General features: G+C 49.5%; 1 protein-coding gene across 5 annotated transcripts in view; it reads right to left on the bottom strand.

Annotated features, from left to right (window-relative positions):
- LOC144770317 (GLIPR1-like protein 1) overlaps positions 1-25,758 on the bottom strand; it is a 1,599,314-nt gene that overhangs the window by 1,562,227 nt on the left and 11,329 nt on the right. The window contains exon 1 of one of the 5 annotated variants that reach the window (XM_078654758.1): positions 25,570-25,738. The exons of the other annotated variants lie outside the window; for them this stretch is intronic. Within the exon in view, the coding sequence (XP_078510884.1) occupies positions 25,570-25,581 (12 nt within the window). The 5' untranslated portion in view covers positions 25,582-25,738. Of the gene's footprint in view, positions 1-25,569; positions 25,739-25,758 lie in introns of those variants that run through there. 5 annotated transcript variants of the gene reach the window in all.

Below are 25,758 nucleotides of genomic sequence, written 5' to 3'. Positions count from 1 at the left end.
TAGGGGGACCGAAACGCCGTCGACTTGCTCACAGCACCGTATACAAATATTTGATTGCTAAATTAATGTAATGGTGTTTCTTGATATTTTCTGTAAATTGAATATGTAAACAGAAAAACGTTTCTTTGCCTTAAAACCTTTCCTACTTTTCTCCAACTGTAATCACCCCGCAAGTGTTGGGCACAGGCTTGTGTACCACACAGGGGCGTTGTGGAAGGTATCCTTGTTTTATCCTGAAAAATTCTGTTTATTAAGTAAACTTGAAGGACCTCTGTCCGGCTGGACATGTCATTCTAAAATATAGAATTGATTTCGTCTATATTTATTGGTTGTGAACTGGATTATGCATGGGACCACTGTTGTTTGCATGCATGTAGCAACATCCCATGTGCAAGATACATATCATTAATCATGCACCCATTTACATCACAGGTGCATCTGAACAACTCAGCACAGACAGCGTAGAGGAGAACCCTGAGGACACCGAGGGAGAGGGTCATCCTGCCCCACAACCCGGACCATCACTACCACTAGCAGCAGTACCACCACCTCCCCATGTGGACAGGGCCACTCCTGCAGCCACAGGAGCACAGCAACCACCCCATGTGACACCCATGGCAGTGGTACAGGCCACACCACCACCACCTAGGAGGCAGACACGGCGCACAGCCACTGTGCGATCTCAGTCCAGCGGACTGATGAGGCAGCAGCCCAACGTCACAACACGCACTGGCAGGGGGGAACATGTCCGGGATCCACGCTGGCCATAGAACGCCGGATGTTTGCTGTCCACCAGAAGCAGGCACGGCACTTGGCAGCCATCCACCTGCAGCTCAACAAAACAGCGCAAAATGTGAGCCAGCTCATAGAAAGCATGCAGGACATGACCGCAGCTGTCAGGGAGAACAGCCAGATCCTGGTGTCCCAGCAGGACATCACCCGCCTCCGCCACCGCCAGCTGCTGACCCGCCTGTCAGTATACACAAGATCCAACCATCTCATCGGAAATGCCACCTCCCAACTTTCGCGCCGCTCTCTTGCGATACAAATACAGATGGTTCAATGCTGCCAGGACGTCACCAGGGCCCTTGTACAAGTCACAACAGCTGTGCAGAGTTTGCAGGCTTTTGGCCATGGCCAAGCAAGTGGGGGTGATGATGCCAGTGAGGGCACTTCGAGTCACAGCAGCCTGTCCTTGCCGCTGGTAACCATACGCATTATTGTGAAAATAACAATAAGAATTTATAGTCACAAGTAAATCCGACTCATGTCATTATTACATTTGTCATGCATGAGTGCAGTGTTGTGTGAGGGGAATGGGTGCACTAGAAACAGTTGATTGTGATTTGGTTGCAGCGGCTGAGTCCTTCTGCAGGATTCTCCCTGCGTGCATGATGCACATGTGCAGGTGGGCGGTTGTCCCCTTCCGACTCACTGCCAGAGATCTCCACAGGTATCCTCCACTTGGTAGCAATATTATGGAGTATTGCACACATGGCCACGATGCGGCAGCAGACCTCAGGCTGGTATTTGAGGGCCCCACCATTCTTGTGAAGGATGCGGAATCGGCTCTTTAAAAGCCCAAATGTCCGCTCAATGCAATTTCTAGTGCGAATGTGTGCAGCATTGTAACGCCGTTGCTGTGGCAGGGTTGAGATATGGGGGGAGGAGGTACTCACGGAGGCCGTAGGCGCTGTCACCTGAATGAAAGGAGCAGAGGGTGAGTGCCTGTTATGCGCAGCTACATGGTCTCGATGTACTGTTTGTTGGCATGTGTACTTACCTAGAAGGTGTCCTTTGCCAAAGTCTTCCCTGGCCAGGCGTGTGTGCATGCCGCTGTGCCAGAATATGAAGGAATCATGCGTGCTCCCCGGGTATTGTGCCACTATGTCGGTGATGATTGTCTTTGCGTTGCAGACCATCTGGATGTTCAGTGAGTGGTAGGACTTGCGGTTCCGGTACATGTATTCTGTCTCAGCGGGTGGCCAGATGTGGATGTGGGTACAGTCAATGCATCCAATTACATGGGGGAATTGCGCAATGTTGTAAAATTGTAGCTTGGTTTCATTCAAGTCCTGTTGGGTGGTTGGGAATGTAATGTAATGGTCTAGCCGGGTCAGCATGGCCTCCAGGAAACTCCTTAGGCAGCGGGACAGTGTGCTCTGGGACATCCCCCCTGCAACTGCAACTATCCCCTGGAAGCTTCCGGAGGCCAGGAGGTGCAGGCAGCACAAGACCTGGACATGGGTAGGCACGGCATTGGTCCTCCTCGTTGGGTGCTGCATCAGGGGGTCAAGGTCCCGGATGAGCTTGGTAATCATTGCCCCATTCAGCCTGTACTTTGAGTAGATTTCCTCCTCAGTCTGGCCCAGGAGTGTGATCCGCTGCCGGAAAATTCGCTCCTGGATCCTGCGTCTGTTCCTGGCTGCAGCCTGGAGCCTTCGCCGCTTTACCACCATGTAGATTCCTGGAACTGTGAATGCCCTCATGCTCCTACTGTGTCTCCTTAAGTGTGTTTGTTTAGCCCCGCACCTGTAGCTAGTTAGAAATTAATTATTTTCTTATTTTTTATTTTTACTTTACGGTTACCACCTGGTTTGAGTTCTCCTTAACTTGCGCCTCGCAAATAGCGATTTTGAGCTTTTTCGTTAATTGAGATTTTTCATGCATTTGGTTTGCGATTATTTTGCGATTTCGCAAATAAATTCGCAGAATGTTTGGAAACTCGCTATTTCAGAATCGCAAAGGGGGTTTCACCTTGATTCTGCGATTTTATTTGCGAAGTCGCAAAATATATTTTGCGATTTCGCAATTTGGTTGTTTTTCATTACATGAATTGCGGTTCATGGAATTGAGATCGCAATAGTTGTTTTGCAACTATTGCGATCGCAATTTGTGTTGATGAATCTACCTGAATATCTTCTCCCAGCATTAAGATTGGAATTGCTGAATCTCCGAATGGCTTTCAAGTACTGATGTCAAATAACAGTTCAGAACGTACTCCAGAAGCTGAAGAAAGCCCCCTGTTAGGAAAAAAATTTCAACAGGATACTCTTTCCAGCAATCATGGGGGCGACCTAGAGGCACCCTCGCAGGGTGAGATTGGCGGATTGATAGCTTCACTAATGAAGGAGATGAAATTGGGGTTTGCTAAGTCACGAAAAAAACCAGGAAAAAATACAAGCATCTTGCGAAGCTTTGGAAACAAAGGTTAATGCTTTAATAGATTGCGTATCAGACAGAGAAAATATAGTAGAGGAAACTAGAGAAGATGTAAAAGCATGTCAAAGTAATATCAGCAATCTAACTAAATGCGAGAAAGAGTTAAGAGATAAAATTGAAATTCTGGAAAACAATTCAAGAAGAAATAACCTACGCATACTAAATGTACCAGAAGGACTAGAAGGTCGGAACATAAGAAAGTTTGTGGTAACCTTGCTGAAGGAATGCATTCCAGAGTTAGACGATAAAAAATGTTCGACGACGATATTCAAAGGGTGCATAGAGATTCCTTTAGATGGAACACACTAAGGAAAAATGCTTGAAAAATTCTCATACATTTTCAAACCTATACTTTGAAAGAAAATGCGCTAAAAGTTGACACTTTTTCTAAGGGCGACCAAAGAATCAAAATTCGTTCGGATGTATCTTAAGCCACCTTAGACAGACAGTGGGCGCTTGGAAATTATATGCAAAAATTGAGATCATTAGGTGCCACTGTCCAGATGAAGTTCCCAGCCCAACTAAGGATTATTTGGGACAATAAAACATCCAATATTAGAGACGCAAAAGAAGTCGAGATACTCCTTGAACAAATTAAAGCAAAAAAATAAGGGCCATACACGGTATAATTAAAGGCCTCATTCAGTAGGAGCTCAAACAGGACAATCAGTGTTGCCCAATGACAGAAGGGAGGGTTCTCCAGGGGAGGGTGATGGGTGTGAATTCTGTTTGTTTTCTTTTTTTTAACACAAGTTTAAAGTGGGGAGCATTTGGGGAAAAAACCAAAAAAGAAATTGTCCGATATGCAAGATACAGGGAAGCCAAGGTTCTCTAATATGTACCGCACGGTCGACACCAATATTAAACAGAAAGGGAGAAAATAGAAAATACAGATGATTGTACCTGAGGGCAAAATAAAAATAATAACCTGGAATGTAAACGGGTTGAGAGTATGGAGAAGACGAACATTTTTTTTTTAATCTCAAATTAATTAACTGTGATGTTATAATCTTACAAGGGACTCACCTCTTAAAATCAGAGTGGCCAGAAATAATAAAACATGAAAAGTGGGTTGAAACTTATGTTTGCACAAATCAGTCATGCTGTGTTAAAGGCATAGCTATAATGGTAAAAAAATCTGCTAAGATAAATATCCTGGAAGAACACTGTGACTCAAAAGGAAGGTGGGCAACTGCTAAGATTAAACAAGAGCAACATTTTATGTAGTTGGATACTACGGTCCAAATACGGATGACCCAGCTCCCTTGCAGTCTCTATATTCCCAATTAATTACTATATCCATCCAAATTGTTCTGCGCGGAGATTTTAATATATTTTTAGATCCAATAAATGATAGACATCCGCCCGGTAGAGCCTCGAACCTCCCTAGAATGAGGGAATGGATGAATACATTTAAAGAATATCTGGGTCTAGTAGAAATTTGGAAGAGCAAAGGAGATCACAATAATAGATTTACCTATAAAAATCAAAAATATGGCCACACTTCAAGAATATATTTTTTCTTGATAGATAAATTACTAAGCAAACATGTAACAAAAGTACAACATGTACCAGCCCACCTATCTGAATTTGAATTTGAATTTAAAAGAATTTGTAGAGTGCACGTACACTATGCAGTTTCTTGGCGCTGGGGGTTATTTTACTGGGCAAGAAAGGGACAGCAGGCTAGGAGCTGAACGCTTGCTGAAATAAAAAAGTTTTAAGGGCCTTGCGAAACTCCATGTAGGAGGATGAAAGTCTAACAGGGAACGGGAGTGAGTTCCAGAAGGTAGGGGCAAGGACCGAAAATTTCTGACCTCCCGATCTTAGTTTCTTAAAACGAGGGATTACCAAAAGAGATTTGGTGGACGAGCGCAGGTCTCTAGGAGGGCAGTAGTTAGTAATGGCCGAATTTATAAAGGCGGGAGCCGGGCCCGCACGGGCCTGAAAAGTAAGGCATCCCAGTTTAAACAGGGCCCGTTGTTTGATAGGGAGCCAGTGTAGAGCAATAAGCAAGGGAGAGGAATGGTGGGATTTTGATAGGCCATATACCAGGCGTGCTGCTTGGTTCTGCACCAATTGGAGGCGTTGGAGTGCGTAAGCGGGGACACCGTTATAAATGATATTTCCATAACCGATCTTAGATAGGACCATAGCCATTAGGATCAGTTTAAGTGCAGGGGAGAAAAAACCCGAGATATTTTCCTAATGATACGCAAGGTAAAAAAACAGGAGGAGACAACAGAAATAATGTGGGAGTGAAGTGTCAAATGATGATTGAGTATAATACCAAGGGTTTTGACTGAGTGTGATGGGGTGGGGGGTAACCTAGAGAAGGGGGCCAAAACAAGGGTGACCAAGGGTTACCACTGCCACCAGTCAAAACCAACTCTGTTTTATCCGGGTTGAGTTTAAGATGGTTCGCATTCATCCAATCCCGGATAAACAGCATAATGGACTGGAAGCTAGTGATACCTGATGTAAGGGGGGACAGATTAAAAAAGAGTTGGAGGTCATCAGCGTAGTTATACACTGTGACCTCCATTTGTTGCAGCGCAAAAATAAGGGGAAAAATATAAAGGTTGAACAAAAGAGGGGAGAGGGAGGAACCCTGAGGGACACCGCATTGCACCCTGCGAGGTGGGGCAGAGAACTCGGCCAGATGGACAGCTTGCGTACGGTCAGACAGGAAGGAGCCGAGCCAGGCCAATATCGGTCCCCCTATGCCCGCCGCCTCGACACGGGATAAGAGAATGGAATGGTCAACCGTGTCAAAGGCGGCGGACAAGTCCAGGAGGACAAGGGCCTGGGGAGTGTTGGTATCGAGCCCCTCCCTGAGTTGATCCATGACCGAAATGACCACCTTTTCGGTGGAATGCCGAGGACGGAAACCCGCCTGGCAGGGTGCAAGGTAGTTACTATCCTCTATAAAAGAGCTGAGCACCTGGGTGACATGGGACTCAGCAACCTTTCCCAGAAACGGGAGAAGGGATATAGGGCGATAGTTTGCCGGGGAGGCTGGGTCCGCCCCGGGTTTTTTTAATATGGGAATGATTGTAGCGGTTTTGAAAGGGACAGGGACAGGAGATGAGCAGTCTGAAAAAATCTGACAGAGAATGCGGGCCAGGCAAATGTCAGTTGGAGAACCTGACTTGACACGCTTAAGTAGGGGGAGAAGGGATTCTCTGGTCAGTCCAGGAATGTGTGTAAGAAACAGGTGATTGCCTGGCGGTTGGGGATCAGTGTAGGTGGGAGAGGGGGAGGGATATTAGCCTTAATGTGAACTACTTTCTCAATAAAAAACTCATTGAGTGAGTCACATAGGGCCTGAGAAGGGGGATCTTAGGCAGAGTTCTATCCGATGAGGCCAGCTCGTGGACGGTGGCAAAAATCTAATGCGGCTGGCTTTCCGCCGCTAGAATACACCCCGAGAAATACTCTGTCCTGGCTACTAAGATGTATTTTTTGTATTCACTAAGGATGGTAATATAGTGTTGTCTGTGGGTCGGGCAGTATGCTAGCCTCCAGGCTCGTTCAGCCTGTTGCAGCTCCAGTTTCTTGGCTTTGAAGCCAGGGCTGAACCACTTGTTGGCATTATGGGTGCGGGTGATGGTAACCCGCTTCAGAGGGGCCACCAGGTCGCAAGTTTTGGTAAGCCAGCGCTCTAAGGTGGTTACTTGAGAGTGTAGAGCCGAACCCGACAGATCAGGGCAGGTGGTAGTTAATGAGCCACACAGAGACGGAATATCGACTCGATTCCAGTTCCTTGCCCAGGTGTTTTTGGGGAAAAGAGGTGTTTTTGTGATACTAAGATCCAAGGAGAAGGCAAGCAAGGAGTGGTCAGACCATGTGCAGGGCGCAATGATAGGGGCGGAAATCTGAATATTTAATGTCCATATCTGATCAAGAGTGTGGCCCCGGTTGTGAGTGGGCATATGGACGTGCTGAGTAAAATTGAGACTGAGCAGCAATTGGGTAAAGTCTTTGGACATTGTATCTTCGGCAGGATCATTAGGCCATACATTAAAATCTCCCAAGACTAGGACTGAGGCACTGTTAACTTCCAGGGTGGCCAGCAAGTCCTGAATGGCAGGAGGAAAACCAGGGGATAGCTGAGGTGGCCGGTACATTAACACACATGTAATTGGAATCTTAAAGGAGACAGAACGCACTACAAGGCAGTCTGCTGCTGGTATCGCGGGCGATGCAAGTGTCTGAAAGTGGAGTCCCTCGCGAGCAATCAGGGCGACTCCGCCACCCGCCTTCCCCTCCGGTCGATCAGCACGGAGTACACAGTAGTGGGGCGGGAGGGCCGCCAGGACGCTGGGTAAGGAGTCCGGGCGATACCATGTTTCAGTTAAAAACAACAGGTCTGGTGAGTTAGAATCCAAAAGGCTGAATATTTCAAGTTGGTGCTTAACAGCGGACCTTGTGTTCAAAAGAAGAACAGAGGTGGTGGGAGAGGAAGTGGGGATAGAGGGGCACGAAAAAGACACCATCATGGAAGGGTGAGGGGCCTTTGTGAGGGACAGGGGACGCAAGGGGTGAGCAATACCAAGGGCCTGAACACGAGACAGTGTCTCAGAATTGAGCAACCAGTAATTTTGGAGAGAACGCAATTGCGCTGAAGAGTATGTTAAAAGATGTGCGTGGTGATGTGCCCCTAGCCCCGGTCGGCCACGGACGGGCGCAGACGGGCTTAACTTTGGTGCAACTTTGGCGCAACTTCGGCGCGCCATCGTCGCGCCCGCTGCGCTACCGGAAACACATGTGCGCTTTATGCGCGAGAGCTTCGGACAACTAGACCGCCTAGTCTGGTCTCCGTGTCCTTCAGGCTCTCCCAAGATGGCGTCCGCTTTCCGCACGAGTGGCACAGAGAGCTGTGGGGGAAGAGCCGCCCTCCACGCAACGGCAGAGGAGCCGCGATGGACCGGGCGTGTGCAGCCACAAGAGATGGTAAGCCCACAGTAATGCAGAGTGTCAAAGAATAACAGCAATTTAAAAAAATACAAGGCGACTACACCTGATCGTACAGCGCGCCAGGATCAGCATATGCAGAATGTTAAAAATTACAGCAATATAAAAAGTACAAGGCGCCTGCACCTAATCGTGCCGCGCGCCAGGATCAGCAGATGCAGGATACAGAAGTAGCGAGTGGCAAGAGCCAACACAGAGCACAGTGTAGTTCCTTAGCCTCGTAAGCCCCCAGTGACGCCAGGAGCTGCCACCACCCTGACCATTCCTTAGTCCAATTAGAACTGACCCAAAGCTGTGAACATGGTGAGATTAGATGGACGTTAGATCGCACACTCCTGGCCGAAGAACAGGTCGTAGAGAAGATTAGATCTCCCGAGGCTCTGCCGGGAGCTACAACGCTGCTGAGGCGCGGCGCAACTTTGCTTTTAGAAACCACAAGACTCTTTTAAATTTACCTTGCCTTCATCTTGCAGGGGCTGCGCTCTGGACATCGCGCACCCCCTGACGCCTCCTGACTCCCCTGCCTGCCGCCGCCAGAGCGCCCCACGCTGCTCGTTCCCTCACCCTCTGACGGGCAGGTCACGAGGGCGGGGACGGGCGTGCCCACCATCTCGGGCTGCTCTGTGGTTGGCGGGGCTGCTCCTCCGTCCCTCCCCCCCTGGCAATCTACTTCAGCTGGGCGAGTTCAGGCCCTGACACTGATTAGATCTCCCGAGGCTCTGCCGGGAGCTACAACGCTGCTGAGGCGCGGCGCAACTTTGCTTTTAGAAACCACGAGACTCTTTTAAATTTACCTTGCCTTCATCTTGCAGGGGCTGCGCTCTGGACATCGCGCACCCCCTGACGCCTCCTGACTCCCCTGCCTGCCGCCGCCAGAGTGCCCCACGCTGCTCGTTCCCTCACCCTCTGACGGGCAGGTCACGAGGGCGGGGACGGGCGTGCCCACCATCTCGGGCTGCTCTGTGGTTGGCGGGGCTGCTCCTCTGTCCCTCCCCCCCTGGCAATCTACTTCAGCTGGGCGAGTTCAGGCCCTGACACTGATTAGATCTCCTGAGGCTCTGCCGGGAGCTACAACGCTGCTGAGGCGCGGCGCAACTTTGCTTTTAGAAACCACGAGACTCTTTTAAATTTACCTTGCCTTCATCTTGCAGGGGCTGCGCTCTGGACATCGCGCACCCCCTGACGCCTCCTGACTCCCCTGCCTGCCGCCGCCAGAGCGCCCCACGCTGCTCGTTCCCTCACCCTCTGACGGGCAGGTCACGAGGGCGGGGACGGGCGTGCCCACCATCTCGGGCTGCTCTGTGGTTGGCGGGGCTGCTCCTCCGTCCCTCCCCCCCTGGCAATCTACTTCAGCTGGGCGAGTTCAGGCCCTGACACTGATTAGATCTCCCGAGGCTCTGCCGGGAGCTACAACGCTGCTGAGGCGCGGCGCAACTTTGCTTTTAGAAACCACGAGACTCTTTTAAATTTACCTTGCCTTCATCTTGCAGGGGCTGCGCTCTGGACATCGCGCACCCCCTGACGCCTCCTGACTCCCCTGCCTGCCGCCGCCAGAGCGCCCCACGCTGCTCGTTCCCTCACCCTCTGACGGGCAGGTCACGAGGGCGGGGACGGGCGTGCCCACCATCTCGGGCTGCTCTGTGGTTGGCGGGGCTGCTCCTCTGTCCCTCCCCCCCTGGCAACCTACTTCAGCTGGGTGAGTTCAGGCCCTGACACTGATTAGATCTCCCGAGGCTCTGCCGGGAGCTACAACGCTGCTGAGGCGCGGCGCAACTTTGCTTTTAGAAACCACGAGACTCTTTTAAATTGACCTTGCCTTCATCTTGCAGGGGCTGCGCTCTGGACATCGCGCACCCCCTGACGCCTCCTGACTCCCCTGCCTGCCGCCGCCAGAGCGCCCCACGCTGCTCGTTCCCTCACCCTCTGACGGGCAGGTCACGAGGGCGGGGACGGGCGTGCCCACCATCTCGGGCTGCTCTGTGGTTGGCGGGGCTGCTCCTCTGTCCCTCCACCCCCTACCATGCCCCCTCTTAGACCCCCTCCCATGTGTCCCTATATTACAACTTCCCCTCATAGACGGCGCAGCGGGCGGGCGCAGCGAGCGCGACGAAGGCGCGCCGAAGTTGCGCCTAAGTTAAGCCCGTCTGCGCCCGTCCGCGGCCGACCGGGGCTAGGGGCGCGTTACTCTGCCCCGCTTATCACCTATACCCCGGTCCAACTACGCCGCCTCCAGGGACCCTGGCACATCGCAGCCTCCATTTGTTCTCACATTTCCTCCCTTGGTCTATCCCATGCTGTTCCCCCGCACATCCCCCTTCCTATAGCTGGCCCTTCTCTCTCACCCACATGCACCACTCACCCTACAACCTTCAAACCTTTAACAGCTTTTTACCTTAACACTCGGTCCGCTGTCGCCCATACGCACGAACTTTCGGTCCTGCTGGATCTTCATACCCCAGATCTTCTTTTTTTAACGGAGACCTGGTTCGCCGATGACTCCCTCCCCGCCCTACTGGCCACCTTACCGGCTACTTACTACGCCCTCCGGGCAGACCGCCCTTCTGGCAGACCTGGGGGCGGCGTGGCGGTCATCGCACGCACCGATCTCCCTTTTCAAACTGTGTCCTTGCCTGACATTGCAACCACTGAATACCTGGTTATCCGCACCACCGCCACCTCTCCCCCTCTGACCTGTTTTCTTACCTACCGCCCTCCTCAATCTCCCTTACAGTTTCTTTCTGATTTCTTGGAAGTCTTGGCTACCATTACAGTCAATAATTCCTCTATTTTACTCCTTGGCGACTTCAACTTCTGGCCTTCTGACCCAGCTGAATGCTCGTCCTCAAAGGAATTTTCTGAAACCCTTCAATCCCTTAATTTCACTTCCTTTGTTCACTCCCCCACCCACATCAAAGGTCACATGCTTGACTAGATCTGGTCCCTGAATTGTCCCGTGGAATCTCTTTCTATTTCACCTTGCACATGGTCCGATCACCACTTGATCTCATTTTCTCTGCCCATTCACCCCCCAGCCAAGCCCCCTCGCCCCAAAAACATCTGGGTCCGAGCATGGGGCCGAGCCAACCTGGAAGAACTTTCTTCCCTTCTTACCACCTCCCTCCCTTCCCTGCAGGGCCTTTCCACCCTTTCCCAGGTCGAGGCTATAGATCAGTGGCTCTCCGCTGGTAGTGATTCTGCTGCCCCGCTCAAACGCATTACCTCCAAGCGCGATAAGGATGCCAATCGGTGGTTCAATGCAGAGCTTAAGGCCACCAAACTTACAGTACGCCGCGCGGAGCGGGCTTGGAGGAGAAGTTATTGCCCCATTTTACGACTGGGGTATACCAACATCCTTACCCAGTATAAAAAAGACATCTTGGAGGCCAAAACCACCTACTTCTCCTCTAAAATCCTTGCCGCAGCAAACCAGTCTAAGGAGATATTTATGATTGTTCATAATCTGGCGTTCTCGGACAGAACAACCCTTAAGCCCGCCCCGTCCGAAGAACTCTGCCAATCCCTCAATAACTACTTTATTCACAAAATTGTTACCATCAAAGCCAACATCCCGCCCCCTTCTCCCTCCTTTGTTGATCCTCAACGTCCCCCTCCCAAGGGAAAACTCACTACTTTCCCTCTCATATCTAAGGAAGCTTTTACTTCCATAGTACCCTTGGTCAAATCTGGCTCTCCACTTGACCCCTGTCCTGCTCACATCCTTCGTCATATTTCTTTTTTTTTTTTTTTTGAAATGTGTTTTTATTGTTGCCAACAGAAAATAATTATGCATACACAATCAAAATATATCGCAGCGTCAACATTCAGCTGCATGCATTCAATATAGCAACTTTTCAAATTTTCTCATTTTCTCCCCAACAGAAAACCTACTACTTAAAAGGTCAGGGTCAACATACCATTTCGCGAATCAATGATATCATTAGCGTTAATAGAGGCATAACAAGCAGCATTCACATTGTCGTTCAGAATTCAGTTCATCCACATGTTCAGTGTCAGACGCCTGGGCATTCCCACCCCTCTAAACTGTACCCTGTAGTCCCAACATTACTCCATGTCCTCACCCTCCTCAGAGCTATCTACATCCTCTTCCTCAGGCAAAGGTTCACAAATGTCTCCCCTGTACGAATTCCACGGTGACCATGTCTTGTTCCATTTGCGTGGATTAAGCCTCTGTTTGTAAATCGCCCTCTCCGTCACCATAAGCATGTCCATGTTCCGGCACCACTGCGACAGCGTCGGAGTAGTCGGCGCCCCCCAGTTCTGTGCTATATCCCTCTTTGCCAGCATCACACCAATGATCGCCCAGCGTTTCCCCTGTGGTGACAGATCAGTTGGACCCCACACATTCAGTAAGCATATCCGAGGGTCATGCGAAAATGACGACCCTAGTGTTTGACTGATCGTCCGTGCTACCCGCCTCCAATAGGTGTGTATAGTAGGACAATCCCACAGAGTATGGAACAGCGTACCCTCCTCCCCACAGTTCCTCAGACAGTATGGATGGTCTGCCCTACGTATCTTGTGTAGTGTTGTGCGGGTATAGTACACCCTATGTAATACCTTAAATTGGACCAGTCTAAAACGTGTGGATATACCTGCCTCCCTAGGGGACGCCAACGCTGCATTCCACTCCGAGTCATAAAAAGTCCCCAATCTCCTCCACCCACTTCTCCTTCAGACGCACCAGCGGATCCGGTAGATTGTTTAACAGTTTACGGTAATTGAGGGATGTTGCACCACTCTCCATATAGTCGGTAAGGAGCCGATCCTCCAACGGAGCCGACTCCGGGATCTGCGCTCCCAACTCCAACACTGACATGAGTGCGTGTCTAACCTGTATGTATCTGTATGTTTCTGTCACCCCAAGGTCATATTGTTCTCTCAGTGTCTCGAAGGTTATAACCGCACCTCTGGACCACAAATCTCCAACCGTGGATATCCCGATGGTGTCCCATCGATCAAACCCCTTACTAGTGCGCAAATTACCAAGGGCTTTGGAATCCCACAGCGGCGTGAGATTAGTAATCACTCCCTCCCAGCCCAGCCGCCTCTGAGCCTTATGCCAGATAGCGATCGTGTGTTTGGTGGGGCCCTCCAGCCTTCCCACCAGGCCTTTGTTGTAGAGCGGGGCCAGAAGAGTGTTCGTACCCAGTTGCCGTCTATCCGCCATAAATGCCGGGTCTTCCTGTGCACCATGTATCCACTGGTTGATTACCTTGAGGTGCGCTGCCCAGTAGTACAATTCAAGGTGCGGGAGCGCTATCCCTCCACTGTACCAGTCCCTAACCATTTTTAATTGCGCCACTCTAGCTGGTTTGCCACTCCACAGCAAGGCCGACAGCTGCGCCGACACTCGGCGGAAGAACAATGGTGGAACCACCTCCGGCGCGTTCTCCAGTGCATAGAGGAAGCGAGGCAACGCCAGCATTTTAAATAGTGCCGCTCTACCCAATAACGTCAGCGGAAGGGCCTTCCAATGGCGTACATCCGCCTTCAACCTAGTCACTAGGGGCACAAGATTCAGCTCCAAGAAGGTCGCCGAGTCTCTCGCGATTTGGATCCCCAGGTATCTGAAGGCACGGTGCTCCACTATTAACTGGCAATCCGGAGGCAGAACCGGTGGGTCGCCCCGTATCATATATAGTATGGACTTGGACCAATTAAGCTTATAGCCTGACGCCGCGCCATGCTTCTCGCACAGGGCTAGCAGTACCGAAATACCGCTCTCAAGGTCCATCAGGTAGATGAGCATATCATCCGCATATAGGGATACCCTATCCTCCCAACCATCTCCCCAATGTATGCCCCTCAACAGCTGAGTGGATCTGATTATCACGGCCAGGGGTTCCAGCACTAAAGCAAAAAGCAACGGCGAGAGAGGGCATCCCTGTCTCGTGCCCCTTGCCAGTGGAAATTCTCTCGAGATACAACCATTGGCCGTCACCCTCGCAACCGGTTCGGCATATAGCAATCTGACCCATGAGATGAATCCGGGTCCTATACCCATGTGATCCAAGACCGCAAAGAGATACCGCCACTCCACCATGTCGAACGCCATTTTGGCATCCAAGGAGAGCACCGCTGCCGGTTCCGTCAATGACGGGGCGCGGGCCAGCACTCCGTGGAGTCGTCGCAGATTCAGCGCCGTGCTCCGGTGCGGCATAAAGCCCGACTGGTCTGGGTGGATTAGAAGCGGTAGATGGGGCAGCAGTCTGGTGGCCAGTAATTTCGCCAAAATTTTATTCTCCGCATTAAGGAGTGAAATAGGGCGGTAAGACCCGCAGTCCTCAGGGGGTTTGCCGGGCTTCGGTATCGCCACTATGGTAGCCATACGCTGGTCAGAGGGAAGCAACCCACGCTCCCGGCTTTCCATATACATTGCGAGCATGGGCGTGGAAAGCGCGTCGCACATGATCTTGTACCATTCTATCGGCACCCCATTAGGGCCCATCGCTTTCCCAGGGTGGAGTGCCGCTATGGCCAGCTGTATCTCTTCAGACGTTAAGTCCGATTCAAGTTCGTCCCGAGCGTCCTGGGGGAGAGTACGGGTCGGCACCCCTAGGAGCGACCCCTCCACCATCTCACGTGTGACCTCAGTTTCAGGGGAATAGACAGAATGAAAGTGATCTGCCAGGAGCTCTACTATCCTAACCGGGTTGGTCTGTAACGCCCCCTCCGAACCTCTCAGCTGCAGTATCGCTCTTTGCCCTCCACGCTTCCTCTCCAACCAGGCCAACAATCTACCTGCCTTATCGCCCACTTCATAGATTCTATTCGTAGTTGCCACCATATTGCCCATCACTTTGCATCGCATATGGTCCGTGTGTCTTTGCTGACACATCCGGAGCGTGTGACGAGTTTCGTCACTCAGGTTATGTTCATGGTCTTGTGTCGCCCTGCCAAGCTGCTCCTCCAGACCTAGTAGGTCCTGGCTCTGTGTGCGCTTGTGTTGTGTGATAGCCGAGATTGCCTGCCCTCGTAGGACCGTTTTATAAGCCTCCCATAATGTTACATGGGAAGTCACCGATCCCTCATTGTCAGCGAAGTAAGATCTCGTGCCCGCCTTTAAAGCCTTAGCTACGACCGGCTCTTTGAGGAAACCTGGGTATATGGGATAGAGGCGCTTATAGGTGCAAATTTGGCTGGACAGAGTGAGTATCAGCGGGGAGTGGTCTGAAATTCCTCGTGGTTTGATGTGGGTGTCAGTAATATTGAGACGGCCCCCCCCTAGTGTGAGGAAGTAGTCAATCCTCGACAGGCTGTCGTGTACTGCTGAGTGGTATGTGTACTGGCGGTCCCTTGGGTGAAACTGCCTCCATATGTCCACCAACCCATGTGCTTCCATAAAATCATTTAACTTGGAAGGCCCTAACGAGCGCGCGTGCACGGGGTATCGGTCCATAGAGCTATTTACCACCGCATTGAAATCACCCCCCACTATAAGATCCCCTTCCGGGAGGCCTAACAAAAAGGTACCCAGTTCTGGGAGGGCTATGGCGTGCAAGGCCGGCGGGATATACACTGAGACCACAGTAAGCGGCCTCCCCTCCCATTGGCCGTGAGCCGCCGCAAAGCGACCCTGTGTGTCGGTGCTAACTGACTGTAAAATAAACCTGGACGAACGATGCATCAGTATCCCAGTACCCCTGGACCCTCTAGTAAATTCTGAGTGAACAAGCATTCTATATCCTTTCCTATCAAGGGCCCTGGTGGCCGTGCCCGTCAAATGAGTTTCCTGCAACAAAACCAGGGCCGGGTTCGCCCTCTTTATACTTTGTAAGACCAAACCCCGCTTTACCTTATCCCCCAGGCCCCTCACATTCCAAGACATCATGGTCAACGGTGACACCCGCCCCATATTAGCATCCTCCCCCCCCCATGGCAAAAGAAGTGGTCGGGCGGCCGACCTTCGCCTAGCAATAAACAGCCTACAAAGTGAACATGTAATCCCCCTTGCGTTACCCCTACTCTGCACGCTCTCCACTCACGGAACAGACCCTGACCCTGCGTAGCATTAGAAAACCAAGAACCCATCCTACCCCCAACTCCCCCCCTCCCTGCCCCCCTGCTCAACGGACTCAAAACTGCCCGCCCCCCCAACTCAGCAGAGTGCCCGATCCCAACCCAAAACAAAGTACTTGCTTGCTGGGGTGAAGGACCCTCCGGTATCAGCGGCCTCCACCTACGGCCGCGGAGGCCCTCCGCCCAGTGTCCAAGGCGGCATCGTCGATCAACATAGCACTCAGTTCAGCCGTCCAAGAATCGTGAATCACTGTTCCTCCTCCGCATCATCCTCCTGAAGGTCGTTCAAGGGGGAAAGTGCCACTGCACCCTCCTCAGCGGACTGTGAGTTCTGTCGGGAGCCTGCATTACGGTTCTTGTTGTGCCTGTTAGAGCGACGCGGGGGGTCCACCTGTCTCCAACCCTCTAGCCACTCCTGTGCCACTTCTGGGGAGTCAAAAAACCACGTCTTATTGTCTGCCACAATTCGAAGCTTGGCCGGAAACAGCATGGAGTACGAAATGTCTCTCGCCCTTAGTTCCTTCTTCACTTCGAAAAAGGTTCTCCTCCTCCGTGCGACTTCGGCCGTGTAATCAGGAAAAAAGGCTACAGTAGAGTTCTGTATCTTAAGAGGTGGAGAGTTCTTTGCCGCCTGCAGGATGGCATCACGATCCCTGAAGTTAAAAAGTCGTGCTATGATCGGTCTAGGGTTGGCCCCCGTCTGCCGGCGTCCTCCAGGGACCCTGTGCGCCCTTTCCACTGTGAAGAATGCGGAGAGGCCTTTAGGTTGAAGTTTCTGCTTGATTAAGTCCTCCACATATAGATCCATTGCCCTTGTGTCTTCCGATTCCGGCACACCTACGATACGAACGTTGTTCCGCCTCGAGCGTCCCTCCTGGTCATCAAGTTTCTCACGTAGGACCTTATTTTCTTTCAGCACTCGTTCCATACCAATCTGCAGCTCCGACACATCTTCCACTAAGGACTTGGTCACCACTTCCATACTGTTCACCTTCTCCGACATCTTATGGAAATCCGCCCTTATGAGCGTGATTTCGGCCGAGATCGAACCAACCGTGGCTTGTACTTGCGTGAGGGCCCTCATAACATCGTCCAGGGTCGCCTTCTTGGTCCCCGCCGTCTCCGCTGACTTGCCCTGCTGCGATTTGGCGTCGGGGGGTGACGATGCGGAAGTGGGCTTGTCATACGCGAATCGGTCAAGGCGGGATTGCGACCCCCCCGTCTTTGGTCCTTTGCCAGCCATCTTATCCGTGGCGGACGGCCAACCCGTGTGAAGTCGGTGTCCCACGCCACTGAGTCAGTACGTCCGCGGCGACGCACCCACCCCCTCCGTCTGTCGGGTCAAGCCGCTCCCAGGGCACGCACAATGTGCTAGTTCGGATCGCCAGGCCGCACCGGGCCCCCCCACAGTTCTCCGCTGAAGCGTGGAATCAACGCCGCCCCGCCCGTGTGTGGGGCGGGTGTGGAAGCTGCCAGTCCAAGAAGTGTGGAAGTATCCCAACCACTGCGTCTTATGCGCCACCACTTCCTCGGTGACCTCGGGGCATTCAGCCTGCTGACCCGGTGAAGCCGTCTGGGCAGCGGACACCGGTGTACTGGACGGACCAAAGCTAAGGAGTCAGGGCCAAGCACCAGGCCCCCCGCTATTCAGTTAGTGTCAGTGAGGGCCAGGACGGGGTCCCAGACCCGACCCGGAGTGTTGGTCACAGTGATCTGTCCTCATGTGTCGGAGGATCCCCGGCGGGCCAGTGTGCACCGCCCAGCGGCCGAGCCCCCCGACCCAGCACTGCCGGTTCAGATCAAAGTGGGGTCCACTGCATGTGAGCCCGGGTCCGCAGTGCGAGTCCCGAAATGGCGGCTCCTCAACACCGGAGTTCACGCTCCCCACCTCTCCTCCCGACTCCGCAGGCCGACAGGATTAGAGCGGCCCCCTCCTCACCTCTCCCACTCGGCGGGGCGCCCGGGTGTACACTCCGCACCGGCAGACGCCGGCAGTGCGCAAGGATGTTGCGGGTCTCTCCTTCCCGTCGCCAGGCTCAGGCGGGCGCTTCCGGTGCTCCTCTGCCCGGAGCAGTACACTTCCTGTCCGCTTGGCAGGGTAGGACACTCCCCGGTCCGGGTGGCGAGTACAGGCCCCCACTGGTGTCGGCTAGAACTGACGACTCTGATCACCGATCGTGATCCGGATATCACAGGACGCTGCTGCCCGGTCCTGGGCTTCGTAGCCTTCCCGCCAGGGAAGTATTGCAGGCGGATGATTGTACGGATAAGCTAGGAGGCCGCTTCAATCACGGAGCTCTCCTCTTAAGCTGCCGCCATCTCCGGCTGCTGGCCACGCCCCCCCCTTCGTCATATTTTTGTTACTTGCCCAGATCCCCCCCTTCATCTCCTCAACAGCTCCCTGGCCCAAGGTGTAGTACCCAACCCCTTGAAGTCTGCGGTTATTGTGCCAATTCTTAAAAAACCTGGGGCAGACCCCTCTGTCCCTGCCAATTTCCGCCCCATCTCCCTTTTGCCATTTTTGGCAAAGGTGCTCAAGCGCCATGTCACCTGCGCTCTGAGCTCCTTTGTGGAGATGCACGGAGCTCTTGCTCCCCGCCAGGCCGGTTTTCGCCCCGCACACTCTACGGAGTCCGTTGTCATCTCGGTCTTGGACAACCTCAGGGAGGGTATGGATACCAACCAGTGCCAGGCCCTTGTGCTCCTCGACCTCTCAGCCGCCTTTGACACGGTGGATCATACCATCTTACTTTCCCGTGTCGAGGCGGCGGGGATCGGGGGCACTGCTCTGGTCTGGTTATCCTCCTTCCTGAGTGACCGCACCCAGGCCGTTCGCCTTGGTGACTTTACGGCGGACATCCGGAAAGTTCAGTGCGGGGTTCCCCAGGGTTCCTCCCTTTCCCCCCTCCTGTTTAATCTTTATGTTGCCCCTCTTATTTTTTCTCTTCAACAAATGGAGGTCGCCGTATTTAATTATGCGGATGACCTCCAGCTTGTTTTCAACCTGTCCTCTTCCCCCTCTTCTGTTCTTAACTTCCAAACTATCATGCTTCACATCCGGGACTGGATGAACCACAATCACCTGAAACTCAACCCCGATAAGACCGAGCTGGTGTTGACGGGTGGTTCATCCAGCCCCTGGTCTTCTCTTTTCTGGCCCCCTGTACTGGGCCCCTCTCCTGTACCCACCACCTCTGTTAAAACCCTTGGCATAAAACTTAACTCTCAACTCACCCTTCACTCCCAGGTCAGTTCCGTGGTATCTTCTTCTTTCCTTTCATTGCGCACTATTCGCAGGGTATCCCGTTTCTTTACCTTCTCTGCTCTCAAACTTATCATCTTGGCCATGGTGGTATCCCGCCTGGATTACGGCAACGCCCTATATGCAGGTATTCCTGCATATAGTCTACGGCGTTTGCAGCAGATACAAAACCAGGCGGCCCGCCTGGTCTTCAATCTTCCGAAATTTCACCATTCCTCCCCCCTCTTGAAATCTCTACACTGGCTCCCTGTGCGAGCTCGGGTTCAATTCAAGCTCGCCTACATCACTTTCTTGGCTCGACTAGGCTTGGCACCCGCATTCATCTCTTCTGAGATCACCCCCTATGTTCCCACCAGGGAACTACGCTCTTCCTCTCAGTCCCTCCTTACCATCCCTCGCTATCGGAGAAAGAAGTGGGGAGGCTCGAAATTTGCTACCCTTGCCCCGATCCTGTGGAATTCCCTCCCCATTGAACTCCGTTCCTTCACTCTGTACTCGCAATTTCGTAAACACCTCAAGGCTCACCTGTTCACTAAGGCCTTTGACTAAATTCCCAATAGCTTCCCTTGTCTCTTAGCCCCGGATCTTATCAGTTGTAGCGCCAAGAAACCGCAGGTGTATGTGCGCTTTACAAGTAATTTTAAACTCAAACTCAAACTCAAACTCAAGATGAAAACTATAACCGAGGAATATTTTAAATTCAATGCTAACGGAGAAGTCTCAACGCCAGTAGTGTGGGACGCTTATAAAGCTGTTCTTAGAGGAACTTTGATCAAATTAGCAGCAAATAGAAACAGGGAAATAAGACATACAATAAACAAATTAGAATCAGATATATTGGAACAACATAAAAATTATGAAACAGTAATCTCGGAAATAAAACAAGAAGAAGCTAAAAAGGAAATCTCCCAAAAAAAAATAGGATTTATCTAACTATTTGGAGGGAAGGGTAAGAAAAAGATGGGAAGCTAGTCGATTGTCAAATTATGAATACGGTGAAAATAGTGGGAAACTCCTAGCATGGAAATTAAAAACTGATATTAATAGGAATAACATTATGACAGTATATAGCAACGAAATTTGGTTTCTATCTGAGAGAATCAAAGGTTCCAAAGTTAGGGGCGGACTTTAATGAATCTTTAAATGCGGAAATTACCATCGAAGAAGTATTATCCCCCCTCAAATTTAAGTCCCTATCGCTACAAAAGATTCAAAGTGAAATTAACGGATTTATTTGGTCCTCCAAAGGGGTGAGAATAGCAAGGAGGAAACTGTGCCAGAAGAAACATCGAGGGGGCATAGCAAGCCCACGCTTGGTTTCCTATTATAGAGCTTTCCAATTTAAACACATGAGAATCCTTTTTAGACCTCATGCTGAATATTCCTGCTATTGGAAAGCTTTGACGGAAGAGGACTTCTGTTTATTTAAGTTTGGTCACCCCAAATACTTTATAAAGATCAGATTAAAAGTATTTTACTCAGCATACAGAATAAGGTATGAAATAAGAAGAATAGTGAAGATTCCATACTACACCCGTATTTGGAGGTCCCCTGGAACACCTGAGTGCTTAAAAGACTCTTTGGCGTTGTCACTGATGGAAATAGGAGTAACAAGATGGGGACAGTTGTTGGAACCTGGAGCTTTAAAAAGTTGGAATTCACTGCTGGAGGAAACTCAGGGGGAAATATCCAGGTTTAAATATTACAAATTGTTGAGCTGGTCAAAGGATCAGGACAAAATTCTAGAATCTACTGAAAAATGTGAGAAGGAGCTGCAACATGATTATCCATCAAAGGTAATATCAAAGTGGTATTGGCATCTGATACAAATAGATGATGATTTTACAACCCCAGACAAACTATGGAAGGAGATCTTCCCAGCACAAGATTTGCAACAGCTTTGGCAAGTATCCTGCGCCTTATTATGGCAAAATACAGTTTCTGCACCTCTTAGGAGAAATAATCTTTTTTACTTTGCATAGGTCATATTGGACACCGGAAAGATTATCCAAAATGAATATCCGAGTGGTGAAAAACTGTACCAAATGCCCCGAAATATTCCCCCATGGAGGATCGATTACTTCTTGATCCCATCCTTAACAAGCCCACGTCCACGATCTATTGCAAGTTAATAAACAACATGCCCGATCCTTTAGTGTCACTAAGGGCGACTTGGGAGCGGGACTTGGGCCCCTTGGAGGACGACGACTGGCAGGACGCCCTGCAAAGTCCACAGGAAATCGCGGTCCGGTTCCGGCTGGTGCAGCTCAAAATTCTACACGGGGTTTACTACCTCCGTACCCTACTGTACCCCTGGGGTGGGTGCCAGTCTACTTTGTGTGTGCAGGGGTGTGGGGGGGAAGGGTACTTCTACCACATACTATGGGAGTGCCCGGAGATTGTCCCCTTTTGGACCAAGGTCAAAGACATAATGGGGGAGGTGGTGGGCTCTCCGGTCCCGAGGAAGCCCAAATGGTTACTTTTAATGATAAAGGGACCCACTGATTGGATCAGATATGGGGAACTCTGGTTGGCCATAGCGGCGGGCGTGGCAAAAAGGTATATTGCCAGGGCCTGGGGGGTGCGACGCCTCCTCCACAGTAGGAATGGGAGTGGGACCTAGATTGGTGTCAGAGGGCAGAGAAGACCATTTACAACAGTAGGGGGTGCCCCAAAAAATGGAAGAAGATCTGGGGGCCTTGGATTCCAGTACCAGATTCAGGTTAATTGTGACTATTCTTTACTCTGTGCACTGTTAATAAAAAGAGTTTTTAAAAAAAACTGTCCTAAATGTGGGGAACCAAAGGCGAATAACATCCACATGTTTTACCAGTGTCCTCAACTGGGAATGTTTTGGAATGAAGTGGGTAAGATTATTGAAAAAGTGTTAGAAATCAACATTAAGGTAAGCCTACTTATTATTATTATTTTTGGCATGTTGGATAGTAACAATGTTACTACTGTTGAAACAGAAATCCTTATTATTTACTTTAATTTTATTAGCCAGACGCGAGATATGCATAAATGGGATTCTTATTACGCCACCTATAGCGTTAGAATGGATTCGGTCTGTAAGAAAGGTCAGGGCACTGGATAATTCGCGAAGAACAGGGAAAAGAATAAGCTGCTGGGAACTCAGGGATAAAAACATGAGGTAGGGTAGGGAGGAACGTCCATTGATTACACACAATGCGATCCATCAAATTTCGGTAAATCAGTACAATAGTGCGGCGACTGATGAACCAAAGAATTTGAGGGTTTTAAGACTTGATCCAATCTTTGCTATGAACATAGGGCGGTCTCCATTCCCTTGAAAGCAACCATGTTAAAGGACCTTAACCTACATTATCGCATAAATGAAGACAAAGAAAAAAAGTGGGGTAACTATGAGTGCAGATCATACTTTCCTACAAAGCCTAATTGGCCAGACACAATACCAGAATCCTCAAAGATACTGCGGGAACTGTCACAACAGTAGATACCGGAAAGCACAACTTAGCTACCAAACATTCATCCGAATAGTGGCTGGACAGAAATAGGCAGGAACTTCAGAGGAACTCCTAGGATGTTAGAATCTTCACAGACAAGAAATCTCCCTTCTTACCTATTAAGGTTAGGAGGGAGGCTACACAAGTGGTCATGACTATCATAAGATGTCTGCATACTGGGCAGGGCTTCGTAAATCATTTCTATGAACTCGCCACCCCCCCCCCCCCCCCCCCAACAACATGTTTGGCCAAAACCAATTCATTTCTTGGAGGAGGAACTACGGTTTTAATGGTAGGAGACAAGGAGCCTAGAAAACAAAAGGCTGATTGCACAGATCATAGTTCACCAAGCAGGCTTTTTACTTGTTTTTAATACAGGAAAAAAATAAAAGGAGATTGTCCTGTGATATACCTGATGAAAGTCAATGGCTGTGTGGAGTGAGAGAATTTAAAGATAGAAGGAACACTCTTTTGGGGACCTTATAAGTAAAAGAGACGGCTACCTAGATTTCATATGAAGTTTCCATACTGGATGGTAACATCGTTCATGCCACTCAGGTGTTTCTTGCAATTTATATATTAGAACCAAGCGTGGAAATATGCAGCACTGCCGTTCTAATTGCCACATTAGACTTGCAGGACTCACCTTCATGGTGAATAAGTTAAGATACACCAGGGGGGCACTGTTCAACTCCTTTGCGAAGGCATTTGATCCTTGAGGGAGATGGCAGGAATTGTGAGACCCTTGGCCTCAATTCAGGCAATGTTTGTGAGCTCTCTACTCTAAAAAACAAAGATTTGTAACCCCCTCAAGGGGTTGAAGTGTGTACAAACTGCAGATACGTCGCAGAATGCAATCAGAACTGTTGTGGTGGGACATTTGTGTTATCTGCAAACTTTTCTGTATGCCACCTTAACTTGTATGTATTATTGTTGGAACTGCCTTAGGAATATGTTAACTTATTTACAGTTCATACAGTGAAAAGTTATAGCATATTTAAACACTAAATTTAGTCATACAAATAATGAAATTACAAACCTCGCTCAAAGCAAAAGTAGATGAACTTCAAACCATCAAATATTCAAACAATTTTAAAGTTTTCACTCGGCAGTCACAAAAACACCACTCTACCCTGTCACATTGCTCCTTTCCCTTTTCCCCTTTAAAGATTCCTTTGATTCCAAAACGGTCCTGGAAGTACAATCTATTAGGGTAAATTATTGGAATCCTCAGACCCGCCCATGCCGTTCTATATTTCGTAAATGATCGGAATCCTCAGACCCGCACATGCCTTTCTACATTTCATTTACAGTGCAATTTGAGTTAGAAAACATTCACAGTTGAGCCCTTCCTGGTTGGTATTAAATGCGCGTTTTTCACAACAGATAATTGTTTTATTGGTCCACTTATCAAGATTACAGGTTGAGTAAACAACACACACACACACACACGCACACCCACACACACACACACACACATATATATATATATTTTTCTGCACCATGGAAATTCACCTGGGGTTTTTCATTGTTGGTATAGTACACATATAAAGATCAACATGCACTTTAATATAGCCATATATCATTGCAAGAAGGGCTGCCATCTTTGTAGATGTCCCTATTGCTTTTATCCAGTGTTCAGACATGTATATTTATTGTTATAGTCTATTATAGTATACATATTATTTCTTGCGTATTTTGCACAATTATGATGTTTACATTCTCTATATGAACTGTTCAAATTTTAATATGTATGTTATTTAATTTTGATACATTTTTGCTACTATTTATTGATTTTTAATCAAATCAATGAATCGTTATCAAATGGCATATATTTGCACAGTCAATTTGTTTACATTTTTGCAATTTTTGCACCAATACTATCTAGACTATGGCGACGATTATCTTGCATTTAGGCAGTTATATATGTATATTTATATATAAATAACTTTTATTACATGTTTCAATGAAAAATAGATAAAAGCAAATTACATCACTGAATGTATTCAGTTTATGAATGATTTAATGGGATCATAATGTGCACTTGTTTTCCTTCGATTCGTAACCAAAGAACGTTAGACACGGCAAGCAGTATGTTGTCTATATCTATGATCACGTGGTGTTCACCAATGCATTTAAAAATAATGGCACATAACAGCCAGACTAACTGTGAGCAAGGGCATCCGCCCGAAACGCGTCAGACTATTGTGCTGTAACTAATAAACATCTTGCCTGAAATTCTTTGGGCCTCGCCGTGGTTTTTCTGCTCGCCGAGGTTGGAGGTGCAGAGCCAGTAATTTCGAAATATATATATATATATATATATATATATATATATACACACACACACACACACACAAAATCATATTAAGTCGGAAGCCTTTGCATCAGGAAAAAGAACAGCATTTTACCACTTGACTTGCACTGTGAATAAAAGTTAAAAAGCATTGACATTTTAGGGACCAAAAACCCTCATTTTAAAGTCAAAGAGCAATCAACTGCAACCTTTACTGGATTGGAGGTATGTATATCCGCGCTAGGCCTATTCAATATCACGAATACGTATAAACCTACACTCACCATGTACATCATATTGGATGCTGGCGGATTCACATTAGAACGAAATTTGTTATGTTCGTCAATGAGCTTTTTCTGAAAATTGGAGTCGTAAATAGAAGGCACGTCTTTTGGAAGACAACGGACGAAAAGCTCTAGTAATAGCACACACGCCAACTGACGCCCCGTCTCCGCCATGCTTCCCGCGCTCTA

The sequence above is a fragment of the Lissotriton helveticus genome, chromosome 1_1, assembly GCF_964261635.1.
Source record: "Lissotriton helveticus chromosome 1_1, aLisHel1.1, whole genome shotgun sequence".
Taxonomy (NCBI): Eukaryota; Metazoa; Chordata; class Amphibia; order Caudata; family Salamandridae; genus Lissotriton; species Lissotriton helveticus.
This window is presented reverse-complemented; position numbering and strand designations above follow the sequence as displayed.